Genomic DNA, 23,449 nt, shown 5'->3' on the forward strand with positions numbered 1-23,449 from the left:
AACCATGGTTGAACATGTAGAGCTGGGTAAACGTTCACCTAAGATATATAGGTTAACCTCATAATTGTAAGAATTCATTGCTAGTGTTAATTGTCAACAAATAACTATTTCTAGTTCATTTTCCATCAAATGAATAAGATAACAAATTATTGTGAATCACTGTGGAATGGTTCAACCAGAAATTAAATGGGTTACTGAATACAGTCTGAACACTGCTGTGTTCTGAATGACTATGTTATTAAAATCTTGAAGTAAATCTGATGGGTTTTGTACTGGGCTTTATTGATATCAGGTGTTTCTTCTGGTTTGCGGGATTGGTATGTTTCTCTTTGTGATTTGTTTGCCTTTGCCAACAGAAGATAAGTATTTACATTTTGAGAGGCTCAGAGTTTTGCTTTTGTTTTTATGTGATGTAATAGGTATTTTAAAATTTATAATGAAATACTACCTTTTGTTCAAAGATAGATAACCCCCCATCACTGACTTCTTAAGATTTCACAATCTTTATACATTTGTTTGTATACTAGTCTATATCAGTTTTAGCATAATACACACATACAGAGATTCATAAAATTTTAGAACCCTGTAGATCTTAGATATTATGTAATATAATTTCAGAAGTGAATCAGTATTTATGGTATTTTTGATAACTGTAATTTTATAGATAAATTTTTTATGTCATTTTGGGCTTTGAATTGCTTAAATACTCATGCTTTAAAAATTATGTTACAAATGGCTTACATTTTGTTATTATACTATATAATTTATTTCACCTGCCAAACAGTTTTTTGTCCAATTAGAGAAAGGTATTTTTATTTCTCAATTATAGTGTCTAATATAATTTGTCTTAAAATAAGAAGACTTGGGGAGTATAAAACAATTGAATATATTTTTAAAGCCCAATTTTAAATTGATTTGTTGATACAATAATGTTTTATTTTATGGGATAAATTTATATGAAGTTGAATTGATGATGATTCTTTGTGCTGGCTCTTAATTTTCAGAGTACTTTGAACATAACAGTTTTGAACAATTTTGCATCAACTATTGTAATGAAAAACTTCAACAATTTTTTAATGAAAGGATTCTGAAGGAGGTAATCATTTTTACAATTTAAAATCCAAATTAAGCTATTTTAAATTTCAAGGAAGAGAGACATGCTATAGTTCCCCAATTGCTGGAGTATAATGAAAGGGTGGTCCAGGAATCAGGGAAGCCCAGCAGATGTTATGGTTCAGCCAAAGTTTAGGGACTGGTAAAAAATGAATTGGTACTTCCTCAGAAGTTCTGCTTGTTTTGTTTTCCTTTTTTTTCCCTTCTCTTTTCTGATTATGATTGTCTTTAATTCTTTCACTGCTGTACAACCTTCTTCTCTCATCTCTGAACATGGCCTTTCTTGCCCTTTTTCCCAAGCTTTGGGTTACTCTATTGCCCACTCTGTAGGGAGTGGCAAAGGTACCGGATCAGTAGATACCATATATCCATTTGCCTCTGGACAATACTTTTCTTGCCATGTTAATTTGTGGACTGCCAGTTGGCTGTGAATAGCCTGCCTTTGGTTGGCCACAATCTCTGGTCCAGTAAGGAACTTCTTGCCATTGCTTATAGTAAATAACTGTGGGCATACCACACATAGCTAGGGAGTTTCTTTATAATTCTTTAGTGTGCAGTAAAAATAAAAGTAGCTTTGGAATAGTTGAGTTGTGATTAGGTTCATTATTTTTTCCTTTAAATCTGAATTCTATAATATTTTTTACCAAAACCCTTGACATTCCTTCCTTTGTACTATTAGAGATATGTTTTTCTGAAAAAAGATAAAGGCACTGATAGGTCATCTAGTCCAGTTCTTTATTTTACAGATGAAGAAACCAATTCCCAGAGCATGTTTGTAACTTCTGCCTCCTTTCCTGGCTGCTGGCCCACAAACCTTTAGTTTCTTTATATTAACACTTATATTTTCTGAGTTCCGTCCTCTACTGTATTTGGGCTGAAGTGTGCAGAATTTTATTTCCTATTCCTATCCCATCTGTCTTTTCCCACAATTTTATTGTGTTTTTGTCTCTGTGGGATTTCATTCCACACATTCCAGCTTTTGTATGGGTTACTTATATGTTGTAGTTAAACCAATTTTGATCATAAACAGACAGATGAAACAGGTAAGATAGTTCTGAAAACGTTTTACCCAACTAAATTAGTTTTTCCAATACCATGTGAAATTTTATGTGCATGACTCTCATTTAATATACACTAGTCCTTCTTTCCACACCACCCAGCAAGAATCTTTATCTAGAAATAGGAACTCTATAAAGAGGAGACACTGTCTTGATTTATATTTACTTTTATAATAATCCTCTAAATATAAATGTGAATTTCAAATTCAGATTGGGTTCAAGTAAAGAGTGCCCTCCAGAATGTCAGAAAGCATTTCTAGTATAACTCATGAATGGAAATATTTAAATTGATGAGAAAATGTTAGAACATACAAACTTAAACTTATTGAGTAGCATACCCATCTAATAAAATCCTTTAAATTTTCTTTTCAAAAAGTTACTAAATTTATATCTAGGAATTCAATTTTTTATTTGTACATTATTCTTCCAAATTTTGTTTCTTTTCTACCTTGTATAATATTCCTGTATAGGTACTTATAATTCATTTTCAGTTAATTATTATTACCTTTAATGTCTGTCTGCAAATATTTAAAATTTATTTTGTCTTAGCTGGGTGTTATGATGCATGCCTAAGATCACAGTTGCTCAGGAGACTGGGGCAGGAGAATCACAAGTTCAAAGCCAGCCTCTCCAGCTTAGTGAGACCCTGTCTCAAAATAAATTAAAAGGGTTTGGAATGTATCTCAGTAGTAGAGTACATCCCTCCCTGCCAGAAAATTTTCTATCTTTGGAAAACCATTTAAGGTTATAATAGTTGGTTTAAACTTTTGCATTTTAATTAGTAAATGTTATGATTCGAAATGACACAGAAATTAACTACATTTCATATTGCACTTTGTTTATGTATTTATGATTATTTCATTTCTAGGAGCAAGAACTCTATCAAAAAGAAGGTTTAGGTGTTAATGAAGTACATTATGTGGATAATCAGGACTGTATAGGTATGTATTTTTTATTCTATTTTTGGGAAATGTGTGACAGTATAGCAAGTGCATTTGCTAGTCACTTTTCTGTGTTCTGTGACTTACATTAGTAGCCATGGGACTTGAAACTAGTATCTGAGGGATGTTTATCTTTTTTTAAAAAAATTTTTTAGTTATACATGGGCACAATATCTTTATTTATTTATTTTTATGTGGTGCTGGGGATCGAACCCAGAGTCTCACATGTGCGAGGCGAGCACTCTACCACTGAGCCGCAAACCCCAGCCCCAGGCATGTTTACTTTAAAAAAAAAAAAAAAAAAAAATATATATATATATATATATATATATTTACTTGTCAGTGGACCTTTTCAAAATTTTATTTATTTTTTTGTAATTGTAGATGGATAGCGTGCCTTTATTTTATTTCTTTATTTTTATGTGGTATTAAGGATCAAACCTAGCACCTCATATATACTAGGCAAGTGCTCTACCACCGAACTATAGCCCCAGCCTCTTTTTTTTACCTTTACTGCAGTCTTTATTTCTTTATGTGACTTTGTTTTTTTTTTTTTTTTTTTTTTAATTTTTTATTGTGGGTTGTTCAAAACATTACAAATTTCTTGACATATCATATTCCACACTTTGATTCAAGTGGGTTATGAACTCCCACCTTCACCCCATACACAGATTGCAGAATCACATCAGTTACACATCCATTGATTTACAAATTGCCATACTAGTGTCTGTTGTGCTCCGCTGCCTTTCCCATCCTCCCCCCTCCCCCCTCCCCACCTCTCCCCTCCCCTCCCCTCCTCTCTCTCTACCTCCTCCACTGTATAACCCTGAGGGTCTCCTTCCATTACCATGCAATTTCCCTTCTCTCTCCCTTTCCCTCCCACCTCTCATCCCTGTTAAATGTTAATCTTCTTCTCCTGCTCTTCGTCCCTACTCTGTTCTTAGTTACTCTCCTTATATCAAAGAAGAAATTTGGCATTTGTTTTTTAGGGATTGGCTAGCTTCACTTAGCATAATCTGCTCTAATGCCATCCATTTCCCTGTAAATTCTATGATTTTGTCATTTTTTAATGCAGAGTAATACTCCATTGTGTATAAATGCCACATTTTTTTTATCCATTCGTCTATTGAAGGGCATCTAGGTTGGTTCCACAGTCTTGCTATTGTGAACTGTGCTGCTATGAACATCGATGTAGCAGTGTCCCTGTAGCATGCTCTTTTTAGGTCTTTAGGGAATAGACCAAGAAGGGGAATAGCTGGGTCAAATGGTGGCTCCATTCCCAGCTTTCCAAGAAATCTCCATACTGCTTTCCAAATTGGCTGCACCAATCTGCAGTCCCACCAGCAATGTACAAGTGTACCCTTTTCCCCACATCCTCGCCAGCACTTGTTGTTGTTTGACTACCTAATGGCTGCCAATCTAACTGGAGTGAGATGGTATCTTAGGGTGGTTTTGATTTGCATTTCTCTGACAGCTAGAGATGTTGAGCATTTTTTCATGTACTTGTTGATTGACTGTATGTCCTCCTCTGAGAAGTGTCTGTTCAGGTCCTTGGCCCATTTGTTGATTGGGTTGTTTGTTCTCTTATTGTCTAATTTTTTGAGTTCTTTGTATACTCTGTATATTAGGGCTCTATCTGAAGTGTGAGGAGTAAAGATTTGTTCCCAGGATGTAGGCTCTCTATTTACCTCTCTTATTGTTTCTTTTGCTGAGAAAAAACTTTTTAGTTTGAGTAAGTCCCATTTGTTGATTCTAGTTATTAACTTTTGTGCTATGGGTGTCCTATTGAGGAATTTGGAGCCCGACCCCACAGTATGTAGATCGTAGCCAACTTTTTCTTCTATCAGACGGCGCGTCTCTGATTTGATATCAAGCTCCTTGATCCATTTTGAATTAACTTTTGTGCATGGTGAGAGAAAGGGATTCAGTTTCATTTTGTTGCATATGGATTTCCAGTTTTCCCAGCACCATTTGTTGAAGATGCTATCCTTCCTCCATTGCATGCTTTTAGCCCCTTTATCAAATATAAGATAGTTGTAGTTTTGTGGATTGGTTTCTGTGTCCTCTATTCTGTACCATTGGTCCACCCGCCTGTTTTGGTACCAGTGCCATGCTGTTTTTGTTACTATTGCTCTGTAGTATAGTTTGAAGTCTGGTATCGCTATACCGCCTGATTCACACTTCTTGCTTAGCATTGTTTTTGCTATTCTGGGTCTTTTATTTTTCCATATGAATTTCATGATTGCTTTCTCTATTTCTACAAGAAATGCCGTTGGGATTTTGATTGGCATTGCATTAAACCTATAGAGAACTTTTGGTAATATCGCCATTTTGATGATGTTAGTTCTGCCTATCCATGAACAGAGTATATTTTTCCATCTTCTAAGATCTTCTTCTATTTCTCTCTTTAGGGTTCTGTAGTTTTCATTGTATAAGTCTTTCACCTCTTTTGTTAGGTTGATTCCCAAGTATTTTATTTTTTTTGAAGATATTTTGAATGGAGTGGTTGTCCTCATTTCCATTTCAGAGGCTTTGTCGCTGATATACAGGAATGCCTTTGATTTATGCGTGTTGATTTTATATCCTGCCACTTTGCTGAATTCATTTATTAGCTCTAATAGTTTCTTTGTAGAGCCTTTTGGGTCTGCTAGGTATAGAATCATATCATCTGCAAATAGTGATAATTTAAGTTCTTCTTTTCCTATTTTTATGCCTTTAATTTCTTTCGTCTGTCTAATTGCTCTGGCCAGTGTTTCGAGAACTATGTTGAAGAGAAGTGGAGAGAAAGGGCATCCCTGTCTTGTTCCAGATTTTAGAGGGAATGCCTTCAGTTTTTCTCCATTCAGAATGATGCTAGCCTGAGGCTTAGCATAGATTGCTTTTACAATATTGAGGTATGTTCCTGTTATCCCTAGTTTTTCTAGAGTTTTGAACATAAAGGGATGCTGTACTTTGTCGAATGCTTTTTCTGCATCTATCGAGATGATCATATGGTTCTTATTTTTAAGTCTATTGATGTGGTGAATAACATTTATTGATTTCCGTATATTGAACCAGCCTTGCATCCCAGGGATGAATCCTACTTGATCATGGTGTACAATTTTTTTGATATGTTTTTGTATCCGATTCGCCAGAATTTTATTGAGGATTTTTGCATCTAGGTTCATTAGAGATATTGGTCTGTAGTTTTCTTTCTTTGAAGTGTCTTTGTCTGGTTTAGGTATCAGGGTGATGTTGACCTCGTAGAATGAATTTGGAAGTTCTCCCTCTTTTTCTATTTCCTGAAGTAGCTTGAAAAGTATTGGTATTAGTTCTTCTTTAAAGGTTTTGTAAAATTCTGCTGTATACCCATCCGGACCTGGGCTTTTCTTAGTTGGTAGTCTTTTTATGGTTTCTTCTATTTCCTCAATTGATATTGGTCTGTTTAGGTTTTCTATATCCTCCTGACTCAATCTGGGCAGATCATATGAAATCATAAGAAATTTATCTATGCCTTCACTATCTTCTAATTTATTGGAGTATAAGGATTCAAAATAATTTTTGATTATCTTCTGTATTTCTGAAGTGTCTGTTGTGATATTGCCTTTTTCATCCCGTATGCTAGTAATTTGAGTTCTCTCTCTTCTTCTCTTCGCTAGCATCGCTAAGGGTCTGTCGATTTTGTTTATTTTTTCAAAGAACCAACTTTTAGTTTTGTCAATTTTTTCAATTGTTTCTTTTGTTTCGATTTCATTAATTTCAGCTCTGATTTTAATTATTTCTTGCCTTCTACTTCTTTTGCTGTTGTTTTGCTCTTCTTTTTCAAGGATTTTGAGATGAAGTATGAGATCATTTATTTGTTGGTTTTTTCTTTTTTTAAGGAATGAACTCCAAGCAATGAATTTTCCTCTTAGAACTGCTTTCAATGTGTCCCATAGATTCCGATATGTTGTGTCTGTGTTTTCATTTATCTATAAGAATTTTTTAATTTCCTTCTTGATGTCTTCTATAACCCATTGATCATTCAGTAACCTATTGTTCATTCTCCAAGTGATGTATGCTTTTTCCTTCCTTCTTTTATCGTTGATTTTCAGTTTCATTCCATTATGATCAGATAAGATGCATGGTATTGTCTCTACTCCTTTATATTGTCTAAGAGTTGCCCTGTGACATAATATATGATCTATTTTTGAGAAGGATCCATGTGCTGCTGAGAAAAAAGTGTAACTGCTTGATGTTGGGTGGTATACTCTATATATGTCAATTAGGTCTAGGTTATTAATAGTGTTATTGAGTTCTATAGTTTCCTTATTCAACTTTTGTTTGGAAGATCTGTCCAGTGGCGAGAGAGGTGTGTTGAAGTCTCCCATGATTATGGTATGGTGGTCTATTAGACTCTTGAACTTGAGAAGAGTTTGTTTGACGAACATAGCTGCATCATTGTTTGGGGCATAAATATTTATGATTGTTATGTCTTGTTGGTGTATGGTTCCCTTAAGCAGTATGTAGTGTCCCTCTTTATCTCTTTTGATTAACTTTTAGCCCCAGCCTCTTGATGGACCTTTATTTTATTTATTTATTTGAGGTGCTGAGAATTGGACCTAGTGACTCACACATGCTAGGCAAGTGATCTACCACTGAATTAGAACCCTATCCTGGAAGTTTACTTTCTTAATACTGCTTGCAATTTATTTTTCCTATCAAGACATCAGATTCAGCTTTGTTGAAACTTTTTCTAAAAGCTCTTCTATTTATTGTGTATTTACTTAAAAATCCTAAAAGTGTGAACCAGTTTGGAGGAGACTCAGTTGCTCAGGCAGCAAAGGGATTTATTGTCTCTCATGACAAACTCCATAATTAGGCTAGGCTCCAGGTGAAGATTGTCAGAGATTCCCTTAGTTCTCTTCTCTTCTGTGCACCCTCTCAGAGGTTGCAAGTTGGCTTTAGAAATTCCATGTGTCACATCCACAGAATACTGTGTAGCAGAAGGGTCTCTGTTTTCCTTGCGTTTTTTCTTTTTTAGCAATAAAGAAACCTTCCCCTCTAATCCCCCAGCTAGCTTTCAGTTCTCCTTTTTTTCTACCCCATCTCTAAAATCAGCTGTTTGCAAGGGGTCTTTTGACAATCTGGTCAATAACTCATGTCTAGGCTTGGACAACATAGAATAATAATGATGATGATACTTTTTATATTTATATTAAATTATATTAAATAGTCATATATATTAAGAAGTTGCACATGCTCCCTCATCTACTCAGAATACCTCTCTCTTTTCTCTCATCTCTGTGCCTTTGACTGGGTGGTTTGCTATCTGCCTGGAATTCATCCTTTTCTGAATCTTTCAGCCCACCTCTGCCTCCTTCTACATCTATCAGAATACCCTCATTATAACATGTCCCTCCTTTACAACTGTTAATTACCCAAGAAGCATTATGTTCTGATCAAGGCAGTTAGAATCTTAAATTCTCTTCCTGTGTCTTGGAGCTCTGTCCCATTCAACAGTTTTTATATACTCTACTCAAGCAGATTACATTTTATAGTTATTTTGGACAGACAGAAAATTCAAACAGCGTGAAGGAAAGGAGCATAAAAATGTGCTGTTCCTGAAAAGTTTTGCTTGAAAGCATTAAAATCAGTTTCTAAAACTAGTATTGAAAGCTCTGCATGCAAAAGCTTCTGTAGTTTTACTTAATTTTGAATGTAGATGTCATCTGGAAAAGGGATAATTTCTGGTTTCTTTCCCTCTTATCCTTGTTTACAGTGGAATGGTTATTACATTTTTCATTTTCTTTATTGAGTTATTTTCTAAAATCTATATTAAAAGTATGATGTGACCTTCTAACAAATGGCCAGGTTGAAATAAAAATGCATCTGTTCTCAATAGTCTTTGATAGAATACTTTCAGAATCATCTGTTTCATTGTTTCCAATCAGTCCTTGAAATTTGAAATTTTTCATGTTATCTTTAAAGTGTTGTTTCTACCCTGAGTGTTTTCATTTTTTGAAATAGATTTAATTGAAGCAAAATTAGTTGGAATACTGGATATTTTAGATGAAGAGAACCGCCTTCCCCAGCCAAGTGACCAGCACTTTACATCTGCAGTTCACCAGAAGCACAAGGACCATTTCCGACTCACTGTGAGTTTGCCATTCTTAAGTTGAGACACTGGTGGGAAAAGAAGTCTTTGAAAAGGTGCACCAGATAGCAGATATTAATAGATCATTAGAATCATAAATTATGTAAGGTTTGAAGTAATTCTCTCATATCTAGCATCAGCTAGATTCAAACCAAATTATGTAAGGTTTGAAGTAACTCTCTCATATATACCATGTTTTATAGAAGGACATTTAATTTATATATATATTTCTTGATGATATTGCTTTATATGGATCAAGGATCTCTCTTCTGGCTAGAAAGTATATACCTCGAACTTGTGATCCTCCTGCCTCAGCCTCCTGAGTTGCTGGGATTACAAGAGTGGCATCACTGTGCCCTCTTTGAGTGTTTTTGCTTGAATTATCTCACTTTGTCCTATTAGTCTATTTGTGCTACAGACAAGCAGACAAGCAGGGAGAAGTTAAGTAATACTCTCGCATACATATGAGGAAGTGGTAAGTTTGAGAGGCAGATGAGGCAGTTGGCTACAGAGCCTTCTCCCTGACTTGTTCTGGTCTGTTGCTTTGTATGGAGAAAAGCCTGTGTTCTGTGAGCTCTCAGACCTTGATTAAGCCTATAAAGTTCCCACTCTTATTCTTATTCTTATTTATTTATTTAATACTTATTTTTTTGTTGTAGTTGGACACAATGCCTTTTTTAATTTTTTAATGTGGTGCTGAGGATTGAACCCATGGCCCCACACATGCTAGGTGAGCGCTCTACTGCTGAGCCACAACCCCAGCCCTTATTTTTATTTTTAAATGAGATTTTTTCCCTTTACTTTAGGTTATTTTATGGGTCAGATGTGATTGTGTGTGTGAAGGTGTTTTGGAAACTTGAAATGATTCAAATATGAGATACCATATTCAGATGGTACAATCTTAAAATGATTTAATTTTTTGGAAATGTTTGTGCTTTTTATGTAAATATGTTAGGATGTACGGTGGGAGAGTCCCTGTACTGATCTCAGGTATTTATTACCTGGCTGTATCTGGAAATCATCTGATTAAATGCTATGGGCTTTGGTGGATTTTAAAAGATCTCTGGGTGATTCTAACAAGTACCAAAGTCAAAAACCGCTGCTTTTGAAATATATAAATAGGCAGTTAACTTTATAAAATGCCAACTATGTCTTGCATGTACTTCTAATGATGGGATTTTGTTTTGTCTGTGTTTGTTTTTCGTTTGTTTGTAGTTTTGTTTTACACCTGTTTTTTTCCCCTAGAGATTATCACCAAAAATTTGCTAGAATTCACTAATACTCTAAGGTATATCCAGATGCTTACAAAGCACTATAATTGTGAAAATTCTCTTTATAATTTTAAGTATTTTATACCTCAAACATTGTGTAAAGGACACCTAAGTAATGTATTTTTCATAATTTAATAACTTATATATGTTTTTCAGATCCCTAGGAAGTCTAAGCTGGCAGTACATAGGAATCTGAGAGATGACGAAGGCTTCATTATCAGGCACTTTGCAGGGGCAGTGTGCTATGAGACAGTGAGTATAACACTATAGTGTACAATACGATAGCTTCTAGTTGGCTATTTAAGTTTAAATAAAATTAAAAATTCGGTTCCTTAGTACATTAGTCACACTTCAGGTGCTAAATATCCATATTGACTAGTGACTGTTTTGGACAGTACAGATATAGAACATTTCTTTTATCAAAGAGAGGGTTCTATTAATAGTGATGAATTAAGGGACATTTATCATAAGATGAACTAAAACGTTCTAATTGATTTGTTTTTCAGACCCAGTTTGTGGAGAAAAATAATGATGCTTTGCATATGTCTCTTGAATCTTTAATATGTGAATCCAGGGATAAGTTTATACGGGAATTATTTGAATCATCCACAAATAACAACAAAGATACAAAACAAAAAGCAGGAAAACTTAGCTTCATCAGTGTGGGAAACAAATTTAAGGTATTTGTGTTAAATACTTGAAAGTTTCTGCTGTATTTAAAATATATTATTTTATATTCTAAAGTGGATAATTTAGATCACTGTCATAAATCCCACAAGTGAGTTTTAAGAGAACACCCTGCTTTGTTGATACTTATATGCAAAATATCAAAACATAGCCCCTAGTCATTAAATATACAGAAATGCTTAAGATTTTCTAAATGTGTTCTTTCTTGGTGCATAACATATCTGATTGCTGCTCCTAATGTTCTTGCTTCTGCATACTGTCTAGTTGACCTTCAATCCTTCTCTTTCCCTTGTGTTTTCTGTTTCCTTCCTCATTCAGCAGTTTTGTTTAGCTGGAGTAGTTCAGCTCGGGATGGCTAGAGAGGACTAGTTGAGTTGAGAGAGGAAAAGCAGGCACAGCCAGGGGCTTCAGGTAAATGATCGCCTTCATGGACTCCTATTTATAGAGTGGCTGCCATGTTAAAAAGAGCCGGTCTCAAGTTAATGATGCAGTTTATAATTCATTTCAACATGTTTTCTCTCACAGTGGCATTGTGGGCATGCATCTTGTACTAAAATTTAATTAAAGCTTTTGATAACTTCTGCAAAAGATAATTGCTCAGGTGTGGCAAACTCTTTAAGTTGCTTATTTAATATTAAAGAATATTTCATTTGTTAATTTTGAGTCACATTTATTCTTTGAAATCTGACAAGGAATTGTCACAAGGTTTGTCTTAGAAATGGAATACTACTAATTAGTTATAAAATTAGTAGTATAAAAATAATTTAAAAATGTTTATAATATAAGTTTAAAGATCAAGAAACTATCATGTGTAGAACAAAGAAATAGAATTAATTTCTGTTTTATACATCTCCACACAGTAAAGTTATTATATTTGAAATAAATTACGTATTTGCCTTTTGAAATATGTACTTTAAATACTAATATGATGTAATTAGTATCATGGTACTAACTTTAGTAAAACCTTGAATCCTTTTTGGATTGAGATGGGCTCTAAATAATGATTTGAGAAAATCATATGTGTAAAACCTAGGTTTAAAAAAAATAGCTTACACATAAATATAGGAAAAATTAATAATATGTTTTTAGATAGCCAAATAAAAATATTTGAATTTTGTTATGTTATATTCATTAATTATAAGTTTATGTTTTACTCAGTAGGCAATATGTTTTCTCTAATTTGAATATTCTTTTATTCCTGATTGGACATTTGACAACAGATTGGTTTAAAAATAGTTTGTTAGTGGAATGTACTCATAGTTGTAGCTAGTCAGAAGGCTAAGGCCAGAGTATTGCTTGAGCCCAGAAGTTCAAGGGTCAGACTGGACAACATAGCAACCCCCAACTCAAAAAAATTTTTTAAAAAGAGGACATTTGCTGCTATAAAGTGGATAACATTCATTAAGTTTTTTCCTACTGTGGTACTGTAGTAGTTTTGCTGATAAGAACATACTTGAAATTTTAGATAACATAATTATAACCAAAAACATTCTTAAAATTCTTCTTTGCTTTAAATAATCTTTTATGTTGAGCCTTTGAAGTGACTTAAAATTGTTTATATAAGCCAGGTATGATGATGCATGCCTGTAATCCCAGTGACTAGGGAGGCTGAGGCACGAGGATCAAGTTCAAAGCCAACCTCAGCAACTTAGTGAGACCCTGTCTCAAAATAAAATAAAAAGGGGGTGGGGATGTGGCTCAGTTGTTAAGTACCCCTAGGATCAATCCCTTGTACCCCCCAAAAAGTATATATATATAATAATATGTATTTTTATGTTCACTGCTGAAAGCTATAACTGAGTGATAACCATAACAAAAGATTTTCACATTTTTCTGACATGAAATTTTAATAATGTTTCTTAATTTTGAATATAGTTGGATAGCTCATTAAATTTGAGGCATGTAAGGCAATAATACAAAATAGGCTACTACATTTAATGTAGTATTTCAGTTATCCAACATTATAGGAAACAAAAGTTTTTCATGATATTTTCAAATGATTGAAACATAAGCCTTTTACTGTATTTTACAAAAAATCATTTCTTTTTGATGGAAGCATTCTTCTATTATAAATATGAATATTTGTTCTAAATAAAATATGTCCTAAATAAAATAAAATATGTTCTAAATAAAAATGAACTACGAATTGCCTAAGGCTATTTACCCATATGCTTTATGGTCCTTGACTATTGTACTTTCATAATTGACTTTCTTTTCTCTTTTCTCAGCTGCTGTTAGTTTATTTTTCTTGTTTCTACTCTTCTGACTGCCTCCTTTATGGGGGAGAACACCATGCTTAGTTTGTGGATGAAGGAGCGTGGACTTTGTGAGGGTTGTTTTCTTTCCAGAATAGTGGCTCTCATACTGCTTTTCAGTAATGTGAGGGTCCTGATTGATTAAGGTTGTCACAACTCTGTCAACCAGATAAGTGGTGTACATCTTTAATCTAACAACAAGTTTATTTCATTTTAATAACATAAGCCTATGGTATGTGTGGTATACTATAGCATCACAGACAGGAGACTGAAATTTGGTGTCATGCCTTTGTCATTACTAGTTCCATGATCTTGGGCAAGTTATTTGTCTTCCTAACCTCCATGCTGTACCTGCAAATTGAGGCTAATAATACATCCTCAATTAGGATTGTTGTGTTTTATTCTTAATTGACTTAAATATGGCAATGCTCATGAAAAGATTTGAGCAGTTGAACAGTTCCTTACTCATAGGAAGTATTCAGTAAAGTGTACCTGTTAATTTTAATTATAGCTATGATCAATATAGTATATTAAGAATTAACATTATAATTTAACTTTTCTAAGTAGTATAATAAGCATCTCAGTATAAAAATCCAGATAAAGAATTTTATGTAATTAATTTACTTAGCAGAGTAGTGAAGCAAATAAATGATTTTAAGGTACTGAGCCAGAGTAAAATATAATTAATATTATGAAAACAGGAAAGCATAGTAATTTGTATTCATTATCAATTTTTTTGAGAAAGTTGTCCAAGTTTTAAAAAAATATTTGAAATGTGAACTGTTTTAAAACAGTAAGGAGAATTTCTATAGCTAGATAAGACAATTTTGTTTATGCCAAGTGTTTCATGAAATATTTCTAATACATACCAATAATGAATATATTTTTTTAAAAAACATTTTTTAGTTATAGTTGACAATATAGCTTTATTTATTTATGTATCTATCTATTTGTTTATTTATATGTGGTGCTGAGGATTGAACCCAGGGCGTTGCACGTGCTATGCGAGCCCTCTACCACTGAGCCACAACACCAGCCCCAATAATGAATATTTTAAACGTCCTCATTCTTAAGAGTCTATGACACAAACTACACCTAGTTTGCCACATGTTAAAACACTGAATTATTGATCTCATGTTGAATGCATCCCCATATTTTCATTAACTTCCTTCATTGCCTATATAATTTTTCCTCATTTCATCCTACATGCAAATTTGTGTATTTTTAAAAAATTTTACTAATTTTCAGTCTTTTAATTATACCAGGCCTGTGTAAGTAAGTAAAGTTATTGACCTTGACATTTCATTATCCATTTTGCATGATGCTGTTAAAGAGTTTATATGCCAGCTGGTTGTTAAATTGTAATGTGTTATATGTGGATGTTATTGCATGTTATTTTATTCTAATATGGGAGAATTAATATTAACTTATGTCACTGTGTTCTTTGGTTTTTGAAATCAACTGATTTCCTTTCTTTTACAGACACAGTTAAATTTGCTTCTGGATAAACTTCGAAGTACTGTGAGTACATTTAACAAGAAAGCAGGTTTCTTTGAATGGTCCTCTAGAACTATTATATAGTAATTATCTAAGTAAAGAATAGTAACCCTGGAATAATTAAAAATATATTTTAGGGCTGGGGTTGTGGCTCTGGGGTAGAGTGCTTCTCTCAAATATGTGGGACAGTAGGTTTGATCCTCAGCAGCACACAAATAAATAAAATAAAGGTATTGTGTCCACCTACAACTAAAAAAAAATTATTTTAAAAATATATTTTACACCAAATTTCCTTTGTTAAAAAAATCAGTTTTTAAGATGATGATTATTCTGGTTAGGTTTTTTTCCTGAAGAGAAGTTAAATATGTATGTGAAGACGAATTATTTTGTAAATATGTAGAACTCCTTGAGTTTTATTAAATTAAGATTAGCCTATAGTTTCAAGAAGGTGAAAAATATTTTGTAATTATGGAGTAGAATGATGAAATGATTTTTTTTATTTTTAGGATTGCAAATAAGGCATTATAATTTACCCTTATTTTGTTACTCTTATAGTAACATTCTACAGACATGGCAATGTGATGTGGGAAAATATGTACATGATATTTTTATGTGCTTTTATAAAGGCAAATCTACGAGGAGTCTTTTTTTTTTTTTTTTGCTGATGATTGAACACAGGTCTTTGTGCATGGTAGGCAAGTGCTCTACCACTGAGGTACATCCCCAGCCCTTTTTATTTTTCGTTGGATGCAGGGTCTCACTAATTTGCCTAGGCTGGCCTCCAGCTTGCAGTCCTCCTGCTTTAGCCTCCAAGTAGCTGCAATTACGTATGTGCACCAACATGTGGGCCAGGAGGCTGTTTTTTTACTATACATTTTAGGGATTTACCCTGATTTTTTAAATGAAAAATAAAAACTTGACATAGAAAGATATTTAGTATATGGATTGTATAAATTAAGCATGATTCCAAACAAATCTACATAACTTAACTGACTATTCTTCCTTTTCAAATACTAATGATTTTGAAAAGCCAGGCATTTATTTTGTCAGCGCTACTGTTGCTTAACTTACTGTTAGACTTGCTTTTGGAACCATTCAGAAAATCTTTTCAATATTCTTATTGGCTGCAAGTGTTTATCTCTTAAAGATCAAGCATGTTTATAAACCAAGTCTGATGAAGAGGGTATAGAGTGCTACTCTAAAATATTACTTCTGTGATAGAAACATGTTCTAAAATTTTTCAGTGAGCATCACCTTTGATGTAATTTTTGTTTTGCAAGGTGACTACTTTGAAGAGAAGCTGCTATTTGAATGTCTAGCATGTTAGCTTCAGCACATGAAAATTTCTTTGTATACCTAATCAGTATTCTTTCTCCCTCATTCAGCATAATCTGATAACCAAATGAATGACTTTAAGCTTTTTATTTCAAGCTTTAAATGTTAATACTATGCTAAGACATTTTTTAGTTCCTTAGTGGTTATTTTAAAGTTTCATGTGTTAATATGCTTTGAAAGTTTCTGGTATTCGTAAAAATAGAAAAACAAGAAGGCTATATGTATTATCTCAAAAGGTGCCTTTGTTCTCCTAGGGAGCAAGCTTTATTCGTTGCATCAAACCTAATTTAAAGATGACAAGCCACCACTTTGAAGGTGCTCAAATTCTGTCTCAACTTCAATGTTCAGGTATTTCCATATATTCATAATCTGTGTCACTGTGTGTCAGTAGTCATAGCTTAAGTGCAATTTAATAGGACCAATGATTTGAAGTAATTCACCATTACCTTGGTTATTTTTAAGTGTAATAAGATTTTTATCTTATTTTCTTTGATTCTAAGAAAAGCATGGGTGGCAAATTATTTGAGTAATATTGGGTTATGGTTTATTATGAAATAAAAGCATTTTACATAATTGTAGTAAAATTTTATAAAATCAGTTTAGTAGAAAACCTGAATCTCCCTTTTGTAGGCTGCTTTCCTATTATCTTCTCAGTCCAGTCATTTCTCATTCCCTACGCAGCTAGAGTAGGAAGTTTGTTTTGTTGTCCTTGCTTCCTCTCTACCATTTGTGAAAAAATAAAAAACAGAATGAAGCCCTTGGTTCTGTGGCCCTTTCATGCATTTGATTAATTCTATCACTTCCCATCCCTATCCCTGCACAGATGACTTGCTACATCACAGAAGTCTCAGGCCCTGGGCTCATTTTTTCCTTTACCCCATGCCTACCCTCCATCCAATACTGGCCTGTTCCCTGAGGCATCAACCTTCTTATGTTTTGATCCAGCTTAGTCTCCTGAAACTTTCTCAAACTCTCTTGCCTCCGTATTTTACTCTTTGTGGAGGTAGATTTAACCGTGAAATATGGTCACTTACGTTTCAGGATCCTTCATTGAAATGAACCCTTTTCAAAGCCTGGTACTGAATTTTGTATTCTTTAGTAATTTGTAATTTTGTATTTTGTTCCTGAAAGAACCCTCCCGGAATCACATACACTCTAGGCTTCCCAAATCTGGATCTACCGCTCACTGCCTCTTACAAAACCTTAGCTGTCTAAGTTTGTTCTGCCCTTTCTTCTTGTCTGCCTGGGATTGGGAGACAAGTCAGGTTGACACCACTTAAAATTCATGGTCGGTGACCTTTTAGGGCTCTCAAACCAGTCCTGTCAAGTTTCCTTGGTTAGCTTGTTCTGTTTCTCTACAGAACAAACTAGTCTGACCAATCCTGTTCTTAAATCTCTGAGCCTCTGCCAGAAGATGGCCTTACCTCTTTGCCAAAAAACTTTAAAGCTTCATCTGTCTGCTACCAAGAACATGCACCTATCTGAATATCCTTCCTTCCTATTAAGAAAGCAGAAATTGGGCTGGGAATGTGGCTCAAGTGGTAGTGCGGCCCGGGTTCGATCCTCAGCACCACATACAAACATACAAAGATGTTATGTCCGCCGAAAACTAAAAAATAAATATTAAAAAAATTCTCTCTCTCTCTCTTTCTCTCTCTCTTAAAAAAAAAAAAAGAAAGAAAGCAGAAATTGCCTCTCTTCCTAGTTGAGGCTTACAGTGCTTTGAAATCCATACCTACTATTATTGCAAGTAGTCACCTTGCAATACATATAATCAGCACTGAATACATATGCCTGTATATTATATGTATTGAACCATTCCCTTTGGACATGGGTCTCTCTCATTTCACTTAAGTGTGCTTAAATATGCTAAAAATCTGATCTATGATTTACATTCCCTTCCATCTACTCCCCATCTTTTTTTCTTACCGTGGATAGTTGTTCCCTTTCCTCTCCCACAAATAGTCTATTCTCAGTTTATGCCCTCAACTCACTCTTTAACCTCAAGAGAGTTCAGCTTTTATCTTGATAAGGTCACCGATGGTTACCTTCTTAAATCGTATGTTCATTTTGCAGTCCTTAGTGGACTTCACAGAATTCAACTCTGACCAGTCTCTTCCACATTTCTTTTCCTTAGCTTCTGAAACAGTGTATGCTCCTATTTTTCTTTGGAATTCTCTGGCCTTTCCCAACTCCTCTACAGGCTCATTTTCTTCTACATGGATAGTATTTCTTAATAGTTTTTTAGGATTTGGGTTTATCCTATTTTTCTACTCATTTTATATCAACTCTGTCTAGTAGAATTTTCCAGATGATAGAAATATTCTGTATCTGTGTTATTTAATATGGTAACCCCTAGACACTGGCTATTCAGCATCAGAAATGTGGCCAGTAGGACTTATTTAAAGTTTAAATAAATTTAATTTTAATATTTTAAAATTTAAATCGTCACATGTCTAGTGTACCTACAGAGCTTGTGGCTAGTGACTGCCATGTTGGAAAGCACAGGTTATATATTTTCTAAGTCTCCCCTAGCACCATTGACATTACTTCCTAAATAATGAGCCCTATTATTCTCTAGTCCAAGCTGTCATCATCTTGTTCCTGGCCTTTTGCCTTAGCTTTGTAAGTATTCTCTTTGTATCTACTCAGTCTCTTCTTCATATGCAACCTGAATTATTACTTTACAACTCAGCTCTGATCATTGTTTTTACTTGCCTAAAAAACTGTAATGGCAGCTGGGTGTGGTGGTGTACCCCTGTAACCCCAGCTACTCTGGATACTAAGGCAGAAGAATTACAAGTTTGAGGCCAGTCTAGGCAACTTAGACCTTGTTTCAAAATAAAAAGTAAAAAGGATTGGGATCGTAGCTCAGTGGTAGAGTGCTAGCCTGGGTGAGGCCTGGGTTCAATTTCTTGTACTGACATTAAAAAAACAAAACAAAAACAAAAACAACAACAACAAAAACAAAACAAATCAAAACTTCCAGTGGCTCCTTTTAGCATTAGAGTGAAGAGCAAAAATCCTGGTAGCTTGTGAGGACTCATACTATCTAGCCTGTGTGTCCTTAGCTCCCTAGTTTCACTTTCTACCCTGCCTCTTCTCTGTGTGCTTCAGCCATACTGACTTTCCTTTCAGTCCCTTCAGTACTCTCTTGCAGGATCTGTGCATATGTTCTTCCAGTGTTTGGAACACTCTTGCTACATGCTGCATCTTTTCATCTTTTATGTCTCAACTTGATTGCTACTTTTCTGTGAAAGCCTTTCTTGATATTCCTGTCCTGGAAGGGAGCCTTAGTTCATGGTGCTACAGCTGGTGTCTTTATTTTAGAGTCATAGTTACAAATTTTATGTATACTTGTATAATTATTTTTCCCTCCTCCAATCCATAAGCCCATGTTGACAGAAACTCTGTTTTGGCTGATACAAAATCCCTGTTTCCCTGGAATATATTCTTTGTTGAATGAAATGCATAGTCTAGGAAAATTCTAACAAATACTGGAAAATTAAATAACTCATGTCTACTGAATTCTTGCATATAATACAGATGTATTTTTGTGTTTTGTCTTTTAGGGTGTTGTTATTTAGAATTTAACTTTTTTTCCCATTTAAATTTCTTTGTAGGATTTGCTTTACATAGTATAATTCATTTATTGCCTAAGTGAGCATCTAGTGTCCTGGAAAGTCAAGCATATTTAGATTTAGCTGTATGTGCTATTAGATTAGCAGAGTATGGATTTACTGATGGGTCAGCAAGGATTCCCCTTTCAGAAAGCAGGATATTTCATATGTTAAGTTGCATTGGCCATTTAACAGCTGAAACCCATTTGCGATACTTTGTTTTTTAAAGTACTAATAATAGTATAATTGTATAGTTTTGTAATAAGAAAAAGCAAAAAGTAACAATGAGTGGTAGGAATAAGAAATATTTATGAAGCTTTCTAAAATAAAGATATTTAAGATTTGGATTCTATTTTACCTTTTCATTCTTACTGGGTTTTATTTTTCTGTTTTGAGAATAATTAAGACACCTATTAAAAACTTCTTATCATCCAATATCAGGACAAAGTACAAAAAGGTGAGAGAAAGTAGGTTGTCTTCCTCTGTGAAACTGAAGCTGTGCTGTCCATAGTAGAAAGGGTAGTTCTAAGTATACCAGCCAGCAGTGTATGGAACAGCTGTTTATCAGACTCCCAGATTAAGAGCCAGGTCTTGGGAGTTTCTAGAAGAGTATTGACTTATAGTCATTGATTTCTATTTTTCAGCTCAAAAATTAACTTCAATTATTAAGAAGTCCATTGTAGGCTTAGTAATTTGTTAAGCTCCATGAAATTCTTAATGAACTTCTACGAACCAGTTCATAATTTGCAGAGATAAAGCAAGCCTAGAAACTTAAGAGGTGGTAAAATCTGTGGCAATACCAACCAAACCTTGTTTTTATTTCTCCAAGCAGAGCCTAGAACTAAGTCTAGTTCTGGAATTTTTTTTCTTATAAGAAAGATGGTCTTTATGTTTCATTAATCACCATATACTTTATGCTTTTTTATTTAGTTATATTTCTTATACTGATCAGATTAAATTTTGCTCTATTCTTTTAAAATTAATGTTATATTCCAGCATATAGTTGTAGCATCTTTTAATCAGGAAACACTACAAACAGTGATCTTGTGGATATCTGGATATTCTCCACAAATATCTTCACTTACAAGTATGAAGGGTTGTAGGGTAGGCTCAGAGAAATATAAATTACTGAACCAAAGGGATGGGTGTTTTCTAATTGCCATCCAAGATTGTTGTCTTGATTTACTCTAAGAGTGTATGCCTGTGTTATTCTACATAGTCATCAACTCTGAATACTATTGATGTTTTGTACCTTTGCCAGTCAATAGTCTAAAATTCAATATGGTTGCCTAGAAATACTATCTTTCTTATTGGATTGTTTTAAAATAATAATTCACTTAAAAATTTTTAGAGTTTTATTTTTTTAACTAAAATTTTTGACCAGCAGAAATTTATTTTGATATAAAGAAAAAAGTAAGGGTCTAACGTTATTTTCATTTTCCAAATAGCAAGCCATTTATCATAACACTATTTATTAAATAATCTATTTTTTCCATTGATTTTAGTAGTTCCAGAGACTAAAATTCAGGTCTCATTGTGAACAAAATTCTTGGCATTATCGCTAGTCGTTGAACTTTTCCCAACGTATTTTACATTTTTCCTAATCCCTAAAAGCTCATATTGCCTCAAGGCTCAGATTAACCACTTCTTAGAATTACACTGGTAACAGATATTGATCTTATAGACTTATCATTCCAGTAGATTAGTTTCTCTAAGAGCGTCTTTATATTGAGTAGTGAGCTTTCCTTTCCTTTCCTTTTGCTTTTTTTAAGTACTAGGGAGAATTTGGGAATATATTTGACCACTTTTTGGAGACTCTGTTAGAAATGTTGTTCTAAATTTAACCTCAGATTTTTGAAAGTGGACTTGTACTGGGCTTTGTTTGGTATACTGGGATGTAATGGAGAGATGCCTAGCATAAAAAAAGATATAAAATAGGCTTTGTAGAGAATAGTAGCTTGCCTTTAGTGATATTGGTTTTAGATGGAATTTGACTATAGTAATTTTAGTTGGTAGATAAGTTGAGACATAATTATTAGAAGTGTATTTGCTATGTAATCTTTCATTGCTGATGATTTCTGTTAATTGTCCTTTCTTAAACATTAATTTTAAAAATTGGTCATTCATGAGTTATTTTGGACTTCTGCACATGACTGGCTGTGATTTGTGTTTATGAATCTAGGTATGGTGTCTGTTTTGGACTTGATGCAGGGGGGTTTCCCATCACGAGCTTCATTTCATGAACTCTACAACATGTATAAAAAATTTATGCCAGAGAAACTTGCAAGATTGGATCCAAGGCTATTTTGTAAGGTACAAATAGTAAATCTGATTTTACATAAATTAAAAGTTTCTTAGCAGTAAACTCTTTTTTTATTAAATATTAGTTGGAATTTAACTTTTTTAACTTTAATTTTGTAGGCTCTTTTTAAAGCTTTGGGCTTAAATGAAATCGACTACCAGTTTGGATTAACAAAAGTATTTTTTAGACCTGGCAAGGTAAATATATTTTTCTTTAAAATTTTAGCATCATTAATGCAGATAGTTGGAGTTAGTAAACATTTTTAAGTATCAGTGATTCGTATTATTCTTGAATTATATGGTTACTAATGGCATGAAAAATATATAATGAGTGTATATGTACACACATTTTTCCTATTTGTGAAAAATTTGTAATTTAGATATTATAGTACTCCATATAAATTTTACAATTTTATTCAGTATTAGAATCAGAACATTGTTTAATTGACTTTTTTTTTTTTTACTTAAAATAGGGTTAACCAGAAAATATTAACACTTTACACAAATTGAAAACTTTTCTAAAGCATATTAGTCTTCATTGATTTTGAGATTTTGTAGCACTTTGGAGTCTTCATTGTGGGAATAAATTTTATTAGAATATGGTAGATATATAAATTATAGGAAGTTGCTCTGGAGTTTGTATGGATCTCTGTCAAACTCTAGAATGAATATATAAATACTTTTGTATATAACATAATTTTGGGGGGCTAACATAATCCTATAGTTTTAACATTCAAATCAGTTATAGAATGCCTTATAACTAAATGTATTTCATACAGAAACATCTAAATGCTGTTCAAAATCTATTACTAATATGATTTTCACCATTCCTTTCTTCTTTAATGTTGATTTAGTAAATTGTATCTTCATAGTTTTAAATACCATTGTTATTATATTTTAAATAGCCAATAATACTAGTTCAGCTTATCAGAATCATTAATAAATAAATATATTTCAAATATCTTGAGGGTAAATTCATCATAGTAAATCTGATTTTACATTTTTTGAGTATGAGATGAAGTATATGCATATGTTACCATTATATATACTTTCCTGTGAATATTTTTATTTCAGAGAACCCATACCCTTTCCTATGAAATAAAAGAAAATAAGAGAAAAAGAATCTATAAATTATAGTTTATGGTTGGCTTAGCTTTAATCATAAATATTTCTCATAAATTCAACTCTTCCATTGTTTCAGAGCTATAGTAATTATTTAAGAATTAATAACTTTATAAAGAAACTTGTTGGTCTTA

The 23,449-nt window shown here is 33.4% G+C and overlaps 1 protein-coding gene across 7 annotated transcripts in view; it reads left to right on the forward strand.

Moving 5' to 3' along the window:
* Myo6 (myosin VI) overlaps positions 1–23,449 on the forward strand; it is a 155,883-nt gene that overhangs the window by 98,319 nt on the left and 34,115 nt on the right. For all 7 annotated transcript variants that reach the window (XM_046430436.2, XM_046430438.2, XM_046430437.2 and 4 more), the window contains 9 exons: positions 1,005–1,096; positions 3,040–3,112; positions 9,101–9,228; positions 10,655–10,750; positions 11,005–11,178; positions 14,923–14,961; positions 16,527–16,620; positions 22,075–22,205; positions 22,314–22,391. In XM_046430436.2, the coding sequence (XP_046286392.1) occupies positions 1,005–1,096; positions 3,040–3,112; positions 9,101–9,228; positions 10,655–10,750; positions 11,005–11,178; positions 14,923–14,961; positions 16,527–16,620; positions 22,075–22,205; positions 22,314–22,391 (905 nt within the window). The remainder of the gene's footprint in view (positions 1–1,004; positions 1,097–3,039; positions 3,113–9,100; positions 9,229–10,654; positions 10,751–11,004; positions 11,179–14,922; positions 14,962–16,526; positions 16,621–22,074; positions 22,206–22,313; positions 22,392–23,449) is intronic.

This window comes from Marmota monax, unplaced genomic scaffold, assembly GCF_021218885.2.
Source record: "Marmota monax isolate L192 unplaced genomic scaffold, Marmota_monax_Labrador192_F-V1.1 WCK01_AAM20220418_F8-fsc00227, whole genome shotgun sequence".
Classification (NCBI taxonomy): Eukaryota; Metazoa; Chordata; class Mammalia; order Rodentia; family Sciuridae; genus Marmota; species Marmota monax.